Source organism: Rhinopithecus roxellana, chromosome 6, assembly GCF_007565055.1.
Source record: "Rhinopithecus roxellana isolate Shanxi Qingling chromosome 6, ASM756505v1, whole genome shotgun sequence".
Classification (NCBI taxonomy): domain Eukaryota; kingdom Metazoa; phylum Chordata; class Mammalia; order Primates; family Cercopithecidae; genus Rhinopithecus; species Rhinopithecus roxellana.
Genome location: NC_044554.1, coordinates 102611054 through 102630924, shown reverse-complemented (window position 1 = coordinate 102630924; position 19871 = coordinate 102611054). Strand labels below are relative to the sequence as shown.

The 19871-nt window shown below is 57.1% G+C and overlaps 1 protein-coding gene across 1 annotated transcript in view; it reads left to right on the top strand.

The window, feature by feature from the left end:
- RADIL (Rap associating with DIL domain) overlaps positions 1-19871 on the top strand; it is a 79346-nt gene that overhangs the window by 57344 nt on the left and 2131 nt on the right. The window contains exons 6-12 of the mRNA XM_030932013.1: positions 1205-1365; positions 5886-5998; positions 6784-7021; positions 7791-7963; positions 16508-16658; positions 18501-18700; positions 19124-19467. Coding sequence (XP_030787873.1) covers positions 1205-1365; positions 5886-5998; positions 6784-7021; positions 7791-7963; positions 16508-16658; positions 18501-18700; positions 19124-19467 — 1380 coding nt within the window. The remainder of the gene's footprint in view (positions 1-1204; positions 1366-5885; positions 5999-6783; positions 7022-7790; positions 7964-16507; positions 16659-18500; positions 18701-19123; positions 19468-19871) is intronic.

Sequence of the window (19871 nt, the reverse complement as noted above, 5' to 3'; positions counted from 1 at the left end):
GAGGCAGACCTGATGTTGCCGTCATCCCCTGAAAAGGGAGCACTGAGTCAGGAGGCAGCAGGCCTGGGAGGGAAGGGCGCCACCCCACCCCTACCTGCATCGGGCTAGCCAGGGAGGGGCCTGAGCTACTTCTGCTTTTGTTACTCAGAGTAACAACGAACCCCATGGATACAGAATCAGGGCCAGGCATGGTGGCTCATGCCTATAATCCCAGCACTTTAGGAGGCCAAAGCAAGAGGATTGCTTAAGGTTAGGAGTTCAAGAGCAGCCTGGGCAACATAGTAAGACCCCATGTCTTAAAAAAAAAAAAGTTTTTTTAATAATTAGCCAGGGATGGCAGTGCATGCCGGTAGTCCCAGCTACTTGGGAGGCCTCCCGGATTCAAGCGATTCTCCTGCCTCAGCATTCCGAATAGCTGGGATTACAGGTGCCCACCACCACACCTAGCTAATGTTTATATTTTTAGTAGAGACGGGGTTTCACCATGTTGGCCAGGCTGGTCTCGAACTCCTGACCTCGGGTGATCCACCCACCTTGACCTTCCAAAGTGCTGGGATTACAGGCATGAGCCACCATGCCTGGCCTCAATTTGGGTTTCTAACGATTGCCTCTGAGTCTTCAAATCACATGCTTTGCCTGCTACCCCGTGATTCATGGACTTTATATGTGATTTTCTGACTTCCTGTTTTAATAAAGTAGCATTTCATTTTGCTTTGTGCACCTCCCAGAATAGCCCTATTATTGTTTATTTCCTTTGATAATTACCTTGTTAACTTAAATAATATAATGGAACAGACATTTCTTGTTATAAAAACTTAGGACCAGCCCCCACCCCCATGCACGCATACAGGCGCACACACACATATTGGCACACATTCTGTCTCAGCATTCATAGCCACTTTATGATCTCATTCTAAAAGAGAAGACATGCAAGTCATTTATTTACCAAGGTTTTTTACCAATGGCTGTGGTGCCCGGCTGTCTCCCTGCTAGGCTTGTAGGGGCCTCTGGCTGTCGGGTGTCGTGGGCAGATGCCAGGCGGCTACATGTATTGTTAAATGTCCCCGCCCAGCAGTGTCAGGTTGACGGTTGCAGTTGTTGTCAGCGTCCCGTGAAAATGCGCGTCCTTACTCAGAGAGAGTGGTAGATTCAGCCTCCTGGGTGTCGGGTCCCCGCATAACTCTTAGTCTTTCTGTCTTGGTAGCCAGGAGCCCATCTCGCTGGCCGGCTGCGCCATGGCTGATCTGGTTCCAGACTTGCAGCCCATTCTTTTCTGGATGTCTAATTCCATCGAGCTCCTGTACTTTATCCAGCAGAAATGCCCACTCTACATGCAGAGCATGGAGGAGCAGCTGGACGTCACAGGTATGGCTGGCGCTGCCCTCCGGAGGTTCCCCCCGCCGGCGCCCCAGGCAGGGGAGCATGGCACCTCCTCGCCGTCCTCAGGACCGAGTTGGCCATGATAGCAGGGATGGATTCATGCCGGGGCTTCCTCAGCCCCTGGGCTGCCATGTGTCAGCTGCTCGGGGACGGCCTGTGAGGCTGGTGCTGGTGGCATGGGCCAGCCTGGCACCTCCCCCCACAGCGCCTTGGCACTCAGTCTGTCCCTGTCATCCCATGTGCTCCGTGCAGTGGCGTCCCCTTGACCGCAGCCCCACTCTTCTGCTGGCAGGAGGGCCCGGGGGTTACACAGGTCACTCAGTAAGGGAGACAGATGCCACCGTCCACCATGAACCAAATGTAAGGGGCATTAGGGAGAGCGTCGGCCATGAGACCGCCACCCGTTCTGAGACACACCGTTATTCCAGAAGGACAGATGTTGCCAGTCATCGTTGTGAAATTATAGATCATGTCGGTTTCATAGATTAAGATGTGGGAAATACACATTTCAGGATTTCTTTTTCTTTTTTTGAGACGGAGTCTCGCTCTATCGCCCAGGCTGGAATGCAATGGTGGGATCTTGGTTCACTGCAAGCTCCTCCTCCCAGGTTCAAGCGATTCTCGTGCCTCAGCCTCCTGAGTACCTGGGATTACAAGAGCATGCCATCTCTCCCGGCTAGTTTTTGTATTTTTGGTAGAGATGGGGTTTCACCATGTTGGCCAGGCCAGTCTCAAACTCCTGACCTCAAGTGATCCGCCCACCTCAGTCTCTCAAAGTGCTGGGATTATAGGTGTGAGTCACCACACCTGGCCAACATTTCAGGATTTCTGAAATGCAGTAGGAAGTGTTCTGAAAATACTAAGGGAGAGGAGTTCCAACGGGGCAGTCTCGGGGGCTTCATGAGGAAGGTGGCATGGGGCCGGGCCCGGAAGCCAGGGTAGGATTTCGGCTGGTGTGTCTGCTGAGGACTGTGTGGGGCCTGGAATGGAGCCAGGTGGGGCAGCAGGACTGTGCCACTGTGCTGCAGAAGTGACAAGCGGGCCCAGGGGACTGGGGACCAGAGCCTCTCGTGGGTGGCCTTGGTTCTGCCCCCCACGGCCTTGCTGTCCATCCACTGCCCTCACATCTGTGGGGTGGGCTGTCAGGCGGGCCCAGGGCCGGAGGGTCCTGAGTGGCCGTGGTGTTGTGGCCCTGCCTCTGGAGGACCCAGGTCAGTGAGTGGCGCATTCCGAGCTGCCCTGGGCTGTGTCTCCAAGCTGCGAGGGAGGCCCGGGCCCGGTGTACAGGGACGGGCGCTCCCACAGGCTCAGTCTACCAGACGCTGCGGGGTCTCTGTGTACTCAGCTGTGTCCCCGTCCCTGGGAGGGGTCTGTGGCTATGACTGCATGTGAGACACATGTGAGACTGCGCAGATGCCCCGGCGCCTCCCTCTCACCACATGACGTGCCTGTGTCCCCCACGCCTGTCCACGGGGCCTGGATCTAAGCTAGACCTTTCCTCTGGCTTTTTCCCAGAAAGTGATGTAAACGACTGTGGGTCCCTAAGTCTCCACGCAAGTTTCCCACATCCATCTGCCTGGCTGCAGTCCTCCCCTGGGGCTCCTGGGCTCCTGGGACTCCAGCGCCCGTCGCCTCTCCCTGCAGACCTGACTCCGCCATCCTCTAGGGCTGGAGTCGCAGCCAGCAGGTGGCCCTGGGATGGAGGCAACTCCGGGGGTGCGGCTGGCCAAGGGCGACCCTCGCTGACGTTGCAGTGCACTTGGTCCTTCCGTGTGACAGGGGGACGGGGCCAGCTTAGGGGCCCCTTTTGTTCCGGCCCCCACAGAAAGAGTCAGTTCGTGGACCTGTGACTTTTGGGCTCCGTGTTCCCGGTGAGTCCCCGGCTGACTTTCCACGTGGCTTCATGGCTGCCTGGGTCTGGTGGCTGCAGGCAGCTGGGTCCCATGTGGTCCCCGTGTTGGCTGCTCTTCATGGGAAAAATTGCTCCAGGCTGATGGAGGTGCTGCCTTTGGTCTTGGGAGGAAGTTATTTTTGGTCAGGGGCCTGGGTAGTGTTTGGCCCGGCGATGGGAGTCGGGGCCCAGGGACGCCCGCAGGCTCCCGGTGTCGAGGGCCAGGCAGGCGCCAGGGAATGGAGTGGGAAATAGCCCCAGTAGGGGCCAGAGGGTCAGAGCCCCGTCAGCCTCCTTACTCTCTGCAGGAAATGTCTGTGGGAAGAATTCGGAGAGCAGGGCTGTCCCGTCCTGAGAGCGAGTCACATGGCCATTGTCATTCCCCAAACACTGTTTTGTCCAAAGCTCTGATCCAGGCCCCTCCCGCGCCGCCTCACACCGTCGTGTGTGTCTCGGATTCTCTTCATGGCTGAGGCTCAGCGCCTTCTTCTTTAGGGACAGGGCCGGCTTCCTCAGGGGTTGTGGAGTTTCGGGGCAGGGCAGGGGCTGCCACCTGGTGTGTCCTCTTAATTGCTTGTGGGCGTCAGAAATCCTCAGAAATCCCACCAGCCCTGGTAACACAGGGAAACGCGTCTTGGGGGATTTAGAAATGGAGTCTAAGGGCCAGGCTCACACCCGTCATGCCCGCACTTTGGGAGGCTGAGGTGGGCAGATCACTTAAGGTCAGGAGATCGAGACCAGCCTGGTCAACATGGTGAAACCCTGTCTCTACTAAAAATACAGAAATAAGCGGGGCATGGTGGCATGCTCCTGTAGTCCCAGCTACTTGGGAGGCTGAGTCGGGAGAATCGCTTGAACCTAGAAAGCAGAGGCTGCAGTGAGCTGGGATTGTGCCCTTGCACTCCAGCCTGGGCGACAGAGTGAGACTCTGTTTCAAAAAAAAAAAGGAAAGAAAGAAAGAAATGGAGCCTCACGGCCGGGGGCAGGGGCACATGCTTATAATCCCAGCACTTTGGGAGGCCAAGGCGGGTGGATTGCCTGAGCCCAGGAGTTCCAGACCAGCCTGGGCAACATAATGAGATCCCATCTCTACCAAAAATAAAATAAAAGAAGAAATGGAGTCTCAGGCCCGTGGGGGGTGGTTGGAGGCTGCTCTGTGGTTTCGTTCAGCACAGCCCCTGCCACCTTCTCCTCCTCCTGTCACTCCCACGCCCCGTTTCCCTCTTCCTGCCGGCACCCTGCCCTTGCCCAGGAAGTGATGTGGGGCTGGGTTCTCAGACCTGGCAGCCTGAGGCAGTCGGGGTCAGGGCACCAGGACAGGTGGACGGGTCAGAGGTCAGCCTCCTGACCCGCCTGCCGTGGCTGTGAATATCCTTGGCTGGTACTCGCTGTGGATGCCCTCGGGCCGCCTTGTGTGTCTCCACAGGCCTGGAGGCCTCTGGGCGCAGTGTTGAGGTTGGCAGAACCTGAGATCCCCTCACTGCCCTGGACCCCGGGGTCCCTCCAGCTGCCCTGCCTGGGTCCCAGATGTGACCCTGTGGGGCAGGCACTAGGGGGTCTCACAGGTTCTTGGGGAGCAGGCTTGGGCCAGGCAGCCCCAAGCCCCTGAAGGAGGAGCACCAGGAGCAGAGGAGCGAAAGTGACAGGGGCTTGTCCAGGGACTCGGCGCAGCATTGTCCTGGCCATGAGTGGGCGGCCTCCCGTGCACTCTACGTGGCAGAGGGGCAGCTGGGGACCTGTGCTCCTGGGAGGCCCGCATCGGGGTGAGTGTTGGCCTGGCTCACCAGGCGCCACCCATGCAGCCCTGTCAGGTGCCCCGATAGGCAGCTCCCGCGGTGCGGCCCCTCTGCCCCTCCTGGAAGAAGACCTCACAGAAGGGAGAGGGGGAAGCTGTGGTCGCCGCCCACAGTCCTGGGAGAGAACGAACGCGCCTAAAGGCAGGACACCACCTGGGTGCTGATGGTACCCCCAGTCACTGAGACCACCACATGCCCCCTCACTTTCTGGAAGCCCCCAGGAAGGCTCCACCCTGTCGGGGGCCTCTCACCTTCACAAGAGCCCCCACCCAGAGGGCAGGAACCACTCGGTGGGCAGCTCCCCCCAGCCTCAGCTCCAGCCGCCCCCGCTGACACCCGGGAGTGGGGGTGAAATAGGTGATTTGGGCTTTTTCCTCCCGAAAGACTGTTATGATTCCACGGAGTGGCAGCCACTCGGGGGCTGCTGCCAGAGTCCTGTGACCCGTGTCGCAGGTCAGAGGCGACCTATGGGGAGGGAGTTAGGACCTGCTATGTTGGGTGCAGTTGGTTGTAACAGAAAACTTATCAGAACGTGGGAGTGAATGAGCACTTAGGCAGGGCTGGGCATTGAGACATTGGGTGTCTGGGCCCCTCCTGCCCCCTCCCCAGCATTCTCCTCCCCTGGTAAGGGCGGCGGCAGGTTTGCTGCGCTCATCCCAGCCAGGGCCCGGAGTCCCTCGGCTGGTTTATGGCATCTGGACCCCAGATGGGCATGTTGGGCAGTGCCCGCGGCAGGGACAGAGCTGGCAGCCGGCTGAATTGCTGCGTTCCTGAGTGCTGTGCCTGTCGTGACCATCCGTGTGGCTATCTCCCCGCAGGCTCTAAGGAGTCGCTGTTCTCCTGCACGCTGACGGCCAGCGAGGAGGCCATGGCGGTGTTGGAGGAGGTGGTGCTGTACGCCTTCCAGCAGTGCGTCTACTACGTCTCCAAGGTGCACGGACGGGCACTGCTTCTGCCCTCAGGCAGCTCCTGGGATGAAGTGGGGCTCAAGCTTGTGCCTGTGGCTCTCCTAGGAGCCTTCTGGGGGGCTGAGGGAGGGGACCGTGGCAAGCTCCACTTCAGCAGGGAGCAGTGGCTGCAGGTTCTGCAAAGGCCCAGCTGCACCCCCCACACTCCCTCTTCCTCAGGTTGCACAGAAACCCTAGAACCATCCCAGCTCCCTCTTTCCCTCACCTTGGAACGCCCCCTTCCTGCCATTGTTTCAAGGGTCAAGGATGAGGTGGGGGAGGCTCCAGCATGGGGCACAAGGGAAGTCGCCCTGTTGTCACCCTGGACCCGCGGGTGCCAGAGGTGCTGCCGCCGGTCCCTCTGTGACCCTGGTCAGTTTGGGGTGCATCGGGGATGTGGTGAGCCACTTTCAGGGGAGCGATGGCTCTCCCATCTTTACCCATGGGGGTCTCCAGCCCCTTTGTTGGAGCCCATCCCCCCAGGCACTACCTCTGTGCGCCTTCTGAGTTCATCTGTGCCTCCAACAGGAGCAGATCCCCCTGAGCCCCCTGTACCCCACCTCTGCTCCCAGCAGTCCCGGGAGGCAGCTCCTGTGTCCCCACACCCCACACTGGATGTTTGCAAAGCCATGGCCTGTCCAGTAGGAAGCCGCCGAGGCCGGGTCCCTGCGAGCAGTGCGTGGGTGGGGAGCTCGCTGGGTCAGGCCCCCTGTTCGGCCACCAGCACTCCTGGAAATGCTGGTTGCTGTTCTTCTCTCGCCCCCGCCAGTCCCTGTACATCTGCCTCCCAGCACTCCTGGAGTGTCCACCATTCCAGATGGAGCGCCGTGAGAGCTGGTGTTCAGCTCCCGAACTGCCCGAGGAGCTGCGCCGCGTGGTGTCTGTGTACCAGGCAGCCCTGGACCTCCTGCGGCAGCTGCAGGTGCACCCCGAGGTGGCCTCGCAGATGCTTGCCTACCTCTTCTTCTTCTCCGGGACACTGCTCCTCAACCAGCTCCTCGACAGGGGTGAGGGCCTCATGTGGGGTTGAGGGGTCGGGGGCTCACATTCCTGGATGTGACGGCTGCTGGCGCCTCCCTCACCAGTTCCTGGGGGCGACTCTGCCCTTATTGGGCTCCTGCTCCCCAAGCATCTGGTGTCCCTGAGGGGTGGGAGGCCAGAGTGAGGGGGGACAGATTGCCACAGCGCATCCCGTAGGAGCCAAGGTCCCATCAGGGTTTCAGAGAAGCCACGGCCATGAGGTCTGCACGGGGCCTCTTCCCCGTGACAGGGAGGGAACGGGCTCAGAGCGTCACCGGACTGTCCCAGAACTGCCCGGTGGACACTTCAGAGCCAGGATGGAACCCAGGTCTGTGCAGCCGCAGACTCTGGCCTTGGACCCTGCCTCACCTGTGGGGCTCAGGAACACTGGTCACTCCCAGCCAGGGCCACTGGGGTGCATGGGGAGACCCAGGTGGCGGCAGGCCTCCTGCACATGTATGTAGGGGTGGGAGAAGGTCCCAGCCAGGGGTTGCTCTGTGGAGTCAGTGGCTGTCACAGCCCACCTTGCCCTTCTACGTTCACCTCCCACCTCACCCCCTCTCCAGAGAGGGGTTCGAGGCTGGTCAGTTGCCTTGGAAGCGGAGGGAAGGTCTCCTGCCTGTCATGGAGCTGTGATGTCCTCAGTGGCCCAGAGCCAGGAAGGGCAAGCTCTGGGGACAGGCCTATGTCTGTGTCCCCCGGGGAGGGCAGCCCAGGCATCACCCTCCCTCCCTCCCTCCCTCCCTCCCTCCACAGGCCCCTCCCTGAGCTGCTTCCACTGGCCCAGAGGTGTCCAGGCCTGCGCCCGCCTGCAGCAGCTCCTGGAGTGGATGCGGAGCGCTGGCTTTGGGGCGGCTGGAGAGCACTTCTTCCGGAAGCTCTCCTGCACCCTCAACCTGCTGGCCACGCCCAGGGCCCAACTCATCCAGGTAGGGGGTGCGCATGGGAGGCGGGGAGGGCGGGGCCACATGGTGGGTCCCTGGCTCTTGAACCAAGCCTGGGGGCTGGGCCTGGGCTTCTGGGCTGGAAAGCTCAAAGCTCCCATAGGTAATTAGCAAAGTTGCTTCCATTCCATGGCTGTCTCCACCTGCAGTAGGCAGGATAGTGGCCCAAAAGATGTCTGAGACCCCTGACTGTGTTACCCCACATGGCAAAGAAGCCTCTGTTCGTGTGACTACGATTAAGGACCTTGAGATTCGGCGATGACCTGGGTATCTGGGCGGCCCAGTCCACTCAGATGAGTCCAGAAGGGTGGATCAGATAGAAATGGAAGAAGAGGGGATGTGGCTCTGAGGCTGGAGGAGGGGCCAGGAGCCAAGGAGTGCGGTGGCCTCTAGAAGCTGGAGTGGCCCCAGCTGACAGCCAGTCTGGAAACAGGACCCCAGTCCTACAACCGCAGGAACTAAATTCTGGCAGCAACCGGGAGAGCAGGGAGACGGATCCTCCCCCAGGACCTTCATCTTGCTGTCAGCCCTGCTGAGCCGCGGAGCCACAGAGCTGTGAGAGTGCCACACACGGCACTTGTGTGGCCGTGACCGCCAGGCGTGTGGGCATTTGTCACAACAGCAACGGGAAACCGATGTGCCCCTCCCCACCTCCCTCGCCGCTCACCACCCCCCTCCCAACACAGTTGGCCGCACACCACCCTCCTTCCCAACACAGTTGTCACAGTAATTAATGGAAATAGCCAATGGTTTCCTCTCCTGCCTGGAAAATGCTGAACATGCTGTAGGGTGGCGGTGAGAGTGGCCACAGGGCGAATCGCTTGAGCCGGAGAGGCAGAGGTTGCAGTGAGCCGAGATCATACCACTGCACTCCGGCTTGAGCAACAAAGTGAGGCCCTGTCTCAAAAAAAAAAAAAAAAAAGTGAAGCATTTTTATTTACTATAGAAAATTCGGAAAATGAGGCTGTCTGGATCCTACGTGTGGCAGATTGAAACCGTGAATTTAGTTTGCTTCTGCGGTATTACTAAACAGAAGTAAAGCAATGCTTTTTAATGCCACAAACCCACGAGGACAAAGTCATAGAGGAGGCAAAAGCAGTGCTATTTTGGAAGGCAGAAAGCAGATGGGTGAAGGGCAACTGCCTTAGCAGATTGAAGAAAGCTGACTCGGCCGGGCACGGTGGCTCATCCCTGTCCTCCCAGTGCTTTGGGTGGCTGAGGTGAGAAGATTACTTGAGGCCATTGGTTTGAGACCAGCCTGAGCAACACAGTGAGACCCCATCTCTACAAAAAAGAAAAAAGCAATCTGACTCCTGAGAAGTAACCCAATTTATAGGAAGCCACCAAAAGGCTCAGGAATTGGTGGCACCAGGTACCTATGGACGCTGATGTCAAGATGGGGCTAAAACAGAAGAACAGTTGATAGACATTGTGGCAAGCACTGAGGCTTGGAGGGAGCAGCTGAGCCTGCAGTTCCACTGAGGACAGCTCGCACAGTCGGAAAGAAACACAAAGTCATCTGTTGAAAGGCGTGAGCAAGCTCCTGCAGGATGAGGAGAGGGTGATCCTCCACAAAGAGCTGACCTGAAGTTCCTGTTGCTTTTCCCTGGAGACATTTGCTGTCCTGGGAGCAGGTGACAGTGTGAGGCTGAGAATCTAGGCTTTGTCCAGGCAGGGGCCACTGGTGGGGAAACAGAAACCGGAATAGCACAACACTGGCCATCTCACAGGCGAGAGGCAAGCTCAGAGACGTCAGGGGCCTGAAATGCATGGCTGGCTTTTCCCTAAGACACTTGCCAACATTCTGAATCTCCAGGGAGTGCGATGGAGAGAGACTTTAAAATGGAACCAAAAGCGTTGAAAAAAAGAGTGGAATCTGTGGTGGCTTCACAGTGCAGAGGAGACAGAGATGACGAGTCCAGGACCCCCTGGGAAGTAAACACCAGGCCCCCGATGGAAACACTGGAGTGAGAGGCAGGCATGGGGCAAACACCTGTAGTCCCAGCTACTTGGGAGGTTGAAGCAGGAGGATCATTTGAGTCCAGGAATTAAAGGCTTCAGTGAGCTATGATCACACTACTGCACTCCAGCCTGGGCAACAGAGGAAGACCCCAACTATAAAAGAAAGAAAGAAAGAGAGACAGAGAGAGACGAAGAAAAGAACCTTGGGGTGAGGATCAAGCAGAGGCCGTCTGAGCCTCACCAAAAGCTTGCCAACCTCAACTCAGCATTAAGTTCATCAGCAACAATGAAGATACAAAATATCCAAACCTGTAGGCTGCAGTTAAAGCAGTCTTAAGAGGAAAAGTTATAGCCTTGTATGTATATATTAGACTACAAGGAAGGCCAAGAATGAATAATCATGAGGCAAGAAAGAGAACGACAAATCAAACCCGAAGAAAGCAGAGATGACGGATGAGAGCTAAAAATCAGTGAACTAGGAAGCAAACATGGTTGAGATAAGCAATAAAGCCAGGAGTTGGTTCTTTGAAAAGTGGAATAAGAGGCCAGGCGCAGCGGCTTACACCTGTAATCCCAGCACTTCGGGAAGCTGAGGCGGGTGGATTATTTGAGGTCAGGAGTTTGAGACCAGACTGGCCAACATGGCAAAACCTCGCCTCTACTAAAAATACAAAAATTAGCTGGGTGTGGTGGCGTGTGCCTGTAATCTCAGCTACTTGGGAGGCTGAGGCAAGGGAATCCCTTGAACCTGGGAGGTGGAGGCTGCAGTGAGCTGGGATCATGCCACTGCACTCCATCCTGGGTGATAGAGCAAGACTTCTTCTCAAAAAATAAATAAATAAATAAATAAAATAAAAATAGGAAGTTGAATAAGGGAGAAAACACAATTGCTAGTATCAGAAAAAGGAGGCCATCACTCGGCTCCTGCATTAAAAATTAAAAATTAGTAAGAGGAGATCATAACCAACTTTTTGCTGATAAATTTGACAACTTAGATAAAATGGACAAATAAGAAAAAGATTACTTATTGAAACTGATTCAACAGGAAGTTAAAAATCTGAATGGTCCTGCATGCATTAGAGAAACTGAAAGGCCAGGTGCGGTAGCTCCAACCTGTAATCCCAGCACTTTGGGAGGCCGAGGCAGGAGGACCCCTTGAGCCCATGAGTTCAAGACCAGCCTGGGCAACATGGTGGAACCCCCATCTCTGCAAAAAATACACACAGAAAAAGCAGCCAGGCATGATGATGCATACGTGTGGTTTCAGCTGCTTAGAAGGCTGAGGCAGGAAGGTTCCTCGAGCCCATGAGATTGAGGCTTCAGTGAGCTATGGTTGTGCCACTGCACTCCAGCCTGGACGTCAGAAATGACACCTTGTCTCAAAAAATAAAGAAATTAAATTGATTAACACTTTCCCATGAAGAAGATTCAAGGCCCAGATGGTTTCACTGGTGAATTATTTTAAACATTAAAGAAGAAATAGGCCGGGCGCGGTGGCTCACGCCTGTAATCCCAGCATTTTGGGAGCCCGAGGCAGGTGGATCACGAGGTCAGGAGATCGAGACCATCCTGGCTAACATGGTGAAACCTCATCTCTACTAAAATACCAAAAAACTAGCCGGGCGTGGTGGCGGGCGCCTGTAGTCCCAGCTACTCGGGAGGCTGAGGCAGGAGAATGACGCGGAGCTTGCAGTGAGCCGAGATCACCCCACTGCACTCCAGCCTGGGCGACAGAGCCAGACTCAGTCTCCAAAAAAAAACAAGAAATAATACCATTAGTACCCAAATTCTTACCAGAGAGTAGAAAAAGAGGAAGCCCCATCTCACTTTAAAACACCAGTAATACCTTGATGCCAAAACCCAAAAAGGGGCTATAAGAAAGAATTACGCATGAAAGCTGGACAACTTCATTCGTCATCAGAGAAATGCAGCCCAAACTCTCCACGTTTCAGACTGGTCCGAGTGCATTGGTGTTTAGAACTAATTCATCACAACCAGTTACAGATTTTCTTGTTTCTTCTCCACTCCCATTGCTTCACTTGACTAACCTTAAAAAACAAAAGCAAAAACTAACCTCAGCAGGTGTTTTTGCTTTTTTTTTTTTTTTTTGAGACAGAGTCTCGCTCTGTCATCCGGGCTGGATGGAGTGCAGTGGTGTGATCTCAGCTCACTGCAACCTCCACCTCCTGGGTTCAAGCGATTCTCCTGCCTTGGTCTCTTGAGTAGCTGGGATTACAGGCACGTGCCACCACACCCAGCTAATTTTTGTATTTTTAGTAGAGACAGAGTTTCACCATGTTGACCAGGCTGGTCTCGAACTCCCGACCTCAGGGGATCCGCCCACCTCGGATTCCCAAAGTGCTGGGATTACAGGTGTGAGCCACCGCGCCCGGCCTAATCTCAGCATTTTAAACACCGAACACATCAGAATGGTTGAAAGGAAGAAAGCCAGGCACTGGTGAGGAGGTGCAGTGGTTTGAACCCTCAGGTGTTCCTGGTGAGGTTGTAAATGAGGCTCGCCACTTTGGAAAGCCATCTGGCAGCATCGGCCAAAGCTGACCGAGTGCGTGTGCTCTGATTGAGCAATTTCCCCGATGGAGATGCTTCCGTGGGTCCCTCGCCACGGCCCGCTTAGGGATGCTTCCAGTGGCACCACTCGTAACCACCCCAGACTGGGTAAAACCCATCTTCTATTTATCAACAACATGAGGGATGAATAAAGTGGTCTCTTCAGTACAGTGAAATACGGCAGAGCAACGTGACTGAGTAAACTGGTTCCGAGGAGCCACGGACACACCTGAGCGGTTGGCTGGGCACTTAGGGAGGCCGAGGCAGGAGGATCACTTGAGCCCAGGAGTTCCAGACCAGCCTGGGTGACATAGCGAGACTACCCCCACATCGTCTTTCCAAACATAACTTTTTTTAAATTAGCCAGGCCTGGTGGTGTGCACCTGTGGCTCCCAACTACTCGGGAGGCTCAGGCAGGAGAATCGTTTAGGCACAGGAGGTCTGCAGTGAGCTGTGATCATGTCACTGCACTCCAGCCTGGGTGACAGAGTAAGACCCTGCCATAAATTTAAATAATAAAGGAAAAGAAAATAAGTAAGGCCGGGCGTGGTGGCTGACGCCTGTAATCCCAGCAGTTTGGGAGGCCGAGGTGGGTGGATCACCTGAGGTCAGGAGTTCGAGACCAGCCTGGCCACCACAGTGAAACCCCATCTCTACTAAAAATAGAAAAATTAGCCAGGCGTGGTGTAAAAATACAAAAATTAGGCAACTACGCAGGAGGCTGAGACACATGAATCACTGGAGCCCGGGAGATGGAGCTTGCGGTGAGCCGAGATCACGCCACTGCACCCCAACCTGGGCGACAGAGCAAGACCCCGTCTCTAAATAAATAAATAAGATAAGATAAGATATAAAATACTCCTGAAAGGGCAGGTTGAGCTGAAGGAGTCGGGTGCGAGGAGCGTGTCTGCCTGGCTGAAAGTGGGGCGGGACCTGCTGTGGTGCCCGGACGGCCCTGGGGGCTCCTAAGCTGCCCCGGCCCACATTCTGGTTCTTGTTCTTGGGGCTGGGTACACAGGCGTGTTCCTCGGGGGAAGCTGGTTGGGTTGTGTGTGTCAGATGTGTGGTTTTCTGTGTGCACGGAAAGGAGGCAGCAGCGATACTCAGGATCTCTGCCTCTCCCTGCTCAGCTGGGCGGGGATATTTCTAGAACGTTGAAAACAGGAGTTCTCCTGGCTGGGGAAACTAGGCCCAGCTGAGGGCAGGAACCTCGTGCTGGAAAGGAGGCCCCAGCCTCTCACCCAGCTTGGCAGCCCGGCCCGAGCGCCCCTGCAGGAGATGGTCAGGCCCGAGTCGGCAGGGACAGCCCGGGGAGGCTGGGGACAGGGCCAAGGGTCTTCCAGAAGCGGCCGGGCCTCCCCATGCTGAGGCCGGGAAGCGCCCGCCCTGCGCCCGGCATCCTAAGCAGAGCGTCTAAAGGAGACTGCGGAGAGACGGTGGCGTTGGAAGGAGCAGACCAGGGCCACGGGCTGCTGCTTGTAAAGAGCCAAGCTGTGAGGACTTCGGGCTTTGCGGCCGCTTCTGTCTCTGTCTCACCTCCTTCTTTGTTTTGTTCTTCTCAAACCCTTTAAAAAGGTGAAAACCATTTCTAGCTTGGGGGCCCTATAAAAATAGGCCTTGCTGGTCCTAGTTTGATGACTCCTGAAACAGACAATTCAGGGAGAAGCTTAGTGAAAAAGTCACTTACAGCCTCATAAAAATAAGACAAGATATATCATATCCATAAAATAATAATAAGATTCTATCCATGAGAGAACAAGAGGAGTCTTGGAAAATCAAACTGTGGAAGCAGAAATAAAAAGCTGTGCAGCGGGTGGGAAGAAAACTCCCTGGACCACCAGAGTGAGGGTGAGGAGCGGAGAGAGAGAGGGCGGAGGGATGCAGGGGTAGGGAAGGGAGTAAGAAGGGAGAAAAAGAGACAGGGAAGAGGGGGGAGAGGAAGGGGGGAAGGAGAGCAGGAGAAGGGAGGAAGAAAGGGAGAGGGAGGAGGAGGGGAGAGAGACAGGGAGGAATGAGAGGAGAGGGAGGAGGGAGGGGAGAGAGACAGGGAGGGACAGGGAGAAGGAGAGGGAGGAGGGAGGGGAGAGAGACGCAGGGAGGGGAGAGAGAAGGAGAGGGAGGAGGAAGGGGAGAGAGAGAGAGGGGGAGAAGGAGAGGAAGGAAGGAGGGGAGAGAGAGACAGAGGGAGAGAGAGGAGAGGGAGGAGGAGGGGAGAGAGAGACAGGGAGAGAGAGGAGAGGGAGGAGGAGGGGAGAGAGTTCTGTTCCCTTGAAGCTGATCTCTTGGCCCCAACCTCTGGCCCCCTCTGACACCAACTCTGGACCAAGCACAGAAGTGGGAGTAGAGAAGGTTCTAGGAACTCACAGTCAAACAGAACCACCCCTGGGCAAACCAGAGGCTTTCTTGAAGTGGTGGTGGGGGCTGGCGGTGTTGGAGGAGGATATGCCAAGGCTGGGGGGCGGCCAGTGCTGTGCCCTCGTCCCTCCCGCACGACGCCCGAGACACCGATTGTCCTTCAGTGTGGACATCTGGTAGCCACAGCCCAGGCCCCTGGATGTGGGCAGAAAAACACATGGGAGAGAAACAGAGAGGAAGCAAGGGTGAGAACAGAGGGGACCCATCAGCGAGGCCAACATCCAAACAGTGGGAGTCCAGAAAGAGCCAGCAGAGGGGCGGAGACCACGGGGAAGGCAGGTGCAGGCAGTTTCCAGACCCGCACATCAGCGGGGAGGAGCTGCTACCAAGAGTGGGCTTGCACCGAAACTCAGCATCCCAGGACTTCAGGACGATGGGCACAGAGAACCCACAGGCTTCCAGACAAGAATCGGTACAAGGCAGATCCTGGAGATCTGCACTCAGGATGCTTTTGGATGAGCAGCACAGGAGTCACAGGACAAAGCAGCACCTGAAGAATCCGAATGGTGATGTCCTCTGACCTGGAGTTCTGTGCCAGCCAGATGACCAGTCCAGGGTGGAGGTGAAGACAGTTCCAGCATGCAGGGCAGCCGTTTTCCTGCGATGCGCCCCTTTTGGGAAGCTACTAGAAGATTTATTCCGTAGAAACAGGACAAACCAGAGAGCTGAAGAAATGAATTCCAGAAAATAAGAACTGGCTGGGAGCCAGGGAAGGGAACCCCAGAAGGATGATGACAGAGGTCCCAGGGGGCTGCAGAGGCTGTTTCATTTTCTTGAAGGAATCCACCCTTTCCTTGCGGTGTAGGCTTTTTGTCTTGCCTAAAACGTTTTCCTGGGCCAGGTGCAGTGGCTCATACCTGCAATTCCAACACTTTGGGAGGCTGAGGCAGGAGGATCACTTGAGCCCAGGAATTTAAGACCAGCCTGGAGTTTGAGACCAACATAGTGAGACCCCCATCTCTACAAAAAAAAAAACCCAACTAGCTGGACATAATGGTGCAAGCCTGTGGTCCCAGCTACTCAGGAGGCTGAGGTGCAGGATCACTTGATCCTGGGAGGTCAAGGCTGCGGTGAGCTATGATTGAGCCACTGCACCCCAACCTGGGTGACAGCGTGAGACTCTGTCTCAAAAACCAACCAACCAAACAAACAAATGCTTTCCCTGCCTCCTGTCACCTAAATGATGAATGCCCCTGCCTTCCAGTCAGGTTTTCAGCCGACTTGATTGACTTCTTTTACACTGTTGGAGGCAGGAATCTGATTTTACTGTTCATTTCCCAGTAGTGGTTTCTCTGGTTGGCAGCTGCCATGTGAGGCGGGCCCTTGCTTGAGGCAGGGGTGGGTTCCCTGGGCAGGGGGTTCCCGATGGCACCAGCCGGCCTCTCCCTGGAGCAACTGCGCTAGGAAGTGCCAGGGGTGAACTGCTGCAGTGACACTGTCCCTCTCACAGATGATCCCTGGTGGGAGTGAGGACCACAGGGCCCCTCAGCTGGCTACCCCCAGGCTACCCATGGAGGCCATCCCTCCTTGGGCTGGGGTCTGCACCCAGAGACCTGTGACCATGAGCTCCTTCTTGTCACCCAGATGAGCTGGACAGCCCTGCGGGCCGCGTTCCCTGCCCTGAGCCCAGCACAGCTGCACCGACTGCTGACTCACTACCAGCTGGCCTCGGCCATGGGCCCCGTGAGTACCTGGGAGCCGGGGGCCCAGGACAGCCCCGAGGCCTTCAGGTCAGGTAAGCTCTGCCCCGGGGCAGGAGAGGGCTGGGGACTCCAGAGACTCGCCCTGAGGCTGAAGGCAGCACACTCTCATCCCATGTGAACTGGAGTGTGGGGGCCCTCTCTCCTGGGGACCTCCCTAGAGAAACCTCCACCGGGAGGACCCCCTGCCCCCTCCCCCACCTGGGGATCCAGGGACCTCCTCCGCAGGGGAGTCAAGGAGCCGAGAGTCCGTGCCCAAGTTCCAGACTCCAGGCTCAGGTCCAAGGCCCCCTCGTTCCCTCACGGAGCCGGAGGATGGGGCCTCCCCGTGTTGTGTGGCTGCCCAGGAAGGGAGCAGCGGTGGCACACAGCCGTGGGGAAGCATCCCTGAGCACATGAGCCATGTGTGTGCACACGCACTCACACGTGTCCATACGGAGGGGTCTGTGTGCATGTATATGTGTACACACATACATAGGGGTGCATTTTATTTTATTTTATCTTTTATTTATTTATTTATTTTTTGAGACAGAGTCTCGCTCTGTCATCCAGGCTAGAGTGCAGTGGCGCTGTCTCAGCTCACTGCAACCTCCGCCTCCCAGGTTCAAGCAACTCTCCTGCCTCCAGAGTAGCTAGGATCACAGGTGCTTGCCACCATGCCTGGCTAATTTTTCTATTTCTAGCAGAGATGGGTTTCACCATCTTGGCCAGGCTGGTCTCGAACTCCTGACCTAGGTGATGTACCCACCTCAGCCTCCCAAAGTGCTGGGATTACAGACGTGAGCCACTATGCCCGACCAATGATGCATTTTATTGCTTGATTGATCGAGACAGAGTCTCGCTCTGTCACCCAAGCTGGAGTGCAGTGGGACGATCTTGGCTCACTGCAACCTCTGCCTCCTGGGTTCAAGCGATTCTCCTGCCTCAGTCTCCCAAGGAGCTGGGATTATAGGTGCGTGCCACCATGCCTGGCTAATTTTTGTATTTTTGGTAGAGACCAGGTTTCACCATGTTGGCCAGGCTGCTCTCGAACTCCTGACCTCAGGTGATCCGCCTGCCTGGGCCTCCAAAAGTGCTGGGATTACAGGTGTGAGGCACCGTGCCCGCCAGGGGTGCATTTTAATGTGAGATTATACACACGTCTCCCATCATTCGCATTACGTATAACACATCAACAAAACAGAGTACGGGATGGTGGGAGGCACAGAGCCGACGGGGCCTGGGGTGCCGTTCCGCGGCCCCCGGTCACCTGGCACTGGGCCTGGAGAACGTCTCTGAACAGGACCCCTGGCTCCACCTGACACCTTCTAAGTCCTCCCTCCTCATTGATTCATTTCTGTGGCCTGAATTCTGTGCTAGGGGCTAGGAGCTCGGTATGCACGCACTCTCTCGTCGCCTGAAAAGTGCTCGCGTTCCAGGGGACAGAGAACAGCCCGCACACAGGCCATTTATGTCCCATGATTCCTACAGGGAGGCAGTCGGCTCCGGCCCTAGCAGCACCTGGGAGGAGCTTGCATCCAGCTCAGTGGGGCTGGGGGAGCTCCAGTTACCCGGGGACACCACTGGAAACCAGTGAGGCAGAGACAGACCCAGTGCGGAGCCGCTCAGTGGTGCGGGAGGGTTCCTGGCTACAAGGCCTTGTTCTCAGTCCTGAGCAGCTCAGACGTCACACCGGGTGGTCAGCGAGGATTCAGAAGGGATGAGTCCTAGGGTGGGGCCAGTTACTGTGGCCAGGATCCCAGCCTCCTGTGTCCACAGGTCAGGGGACTCAGAGCTCAATCTGCTGGCCCCTGGGTTCCCACACCGTTGGGCGGGGTGGCCTGGTGAGGGAGGCAGCTTCTCCTGTGGCCATCACGGGCATCCTCTCTGCCCCACAGAGGATGTCCTGGAGTCCTACGAGAACCCCCCACCCATCGTCCTGCCCAGCGAGGGCTTCCAGGTGGACTTGGAAGCCGACTGCCTGGACGACAGCATCTACCAGCACCTGCTGTACATCCGCCACTTTCTGTGGGGCCTGCGGAGCAGAGCCAGTCCCGGCAGCCCTGGCAGTGGGGCCCCCCAGCCAGCGTGCCCCGAGGTACCCAGGGAGGGGACCCATCCAGCGTGTCTCAAGGTACCCGGGGAGGGGGACCCAGCAAGCGTGCCCCAAGTACCCAGGGAGGGGACTCATTCAGCGTGCCCTGAGGTACCCGGGGAGGGGGCCCAGACAGCGTGCCCCCAGGTGCAGGAGGACAGGAGAGGGCCTGGAAGCTGGGCTGGGGACAGCTGGCCAGAGCTCTGGGAACCCGAGGAGTCCTGGTCTGCAGGCCGTGCTTACCGATGGCGGGGAAGCCCTTTGCCTCTTGCACGTCTCAGGCTGCACAGGCTGCCAGGAGTCCTTTTCTGACCTCTGCCCCCGCAGCCTGGTGGCCCTTCTGCCTGCAGGCTGCCCAGTTGCCCGAGTGCTGTACCCACCGGGCCACCTCTCCTCTGCCTGAGCTGTCACCCTTCCTCTCCCCAGGGTATGCACCACGCGATCCCTGACGGGCATCCAGAGGCCCCGAGCTGCCCCCTGGCTTCCAGGGACCCTGGCCCAGCAGCCCGGGAAGCTGCTCCAGAGCGTACTCTTCCCTTGAGGGGGGCTCCCTGGGCACAGGCACCCCCTGGAAGGCAACCCAGCCGTGGGGGCTCCCAGGCTGGCCCCCCGCACACGGACTCGTCCTGCTTGCTCACGCCTCCCAGCACTCCACTCAGCCCTGAGCCTGGGGACCCCGACTGGGCAGAGTCCGGCGGCCCCTGCGGAAAAGCGCTCCCAGAAAGGCAGAGGAACGGACCCAGCGGCCTCCAGGGGTGCAGCTCTGGAAGGTGAGGCCTGCCTGGTGCTCAAGCGGAAACCCACCCCAGACCCACACAGCACCGTGATGGCCCGTCCCCTGGGGTCATTCCACCCTTGGGGTCCTGGCTTTCACTACCTGTCCCACAGACACCTGCAACCTGGGATGGGGCCAGATGGAGAGGACTCAGGGCAGCTCAGCCCCCCAGGAGCTGGGCCACACGGTCGCTTAGTCACTGACACGTCCTGGGCAGTTACTCACTGTGATCTGGGAGAGAAAGGGTCCAGAAAGCGGCTCAGAGTCACTCCTGCACCGGACGGAGGAAGGGATGTCTGAGCCAGTGGAGAGGATGTGCTGGGGGGAACCCAGAGGTCTTCAGGGAGGAGGTGGAGCTGGAACCCTCTGGGGCAGGGCCTGTGTGTGCCTGTGTGTGCC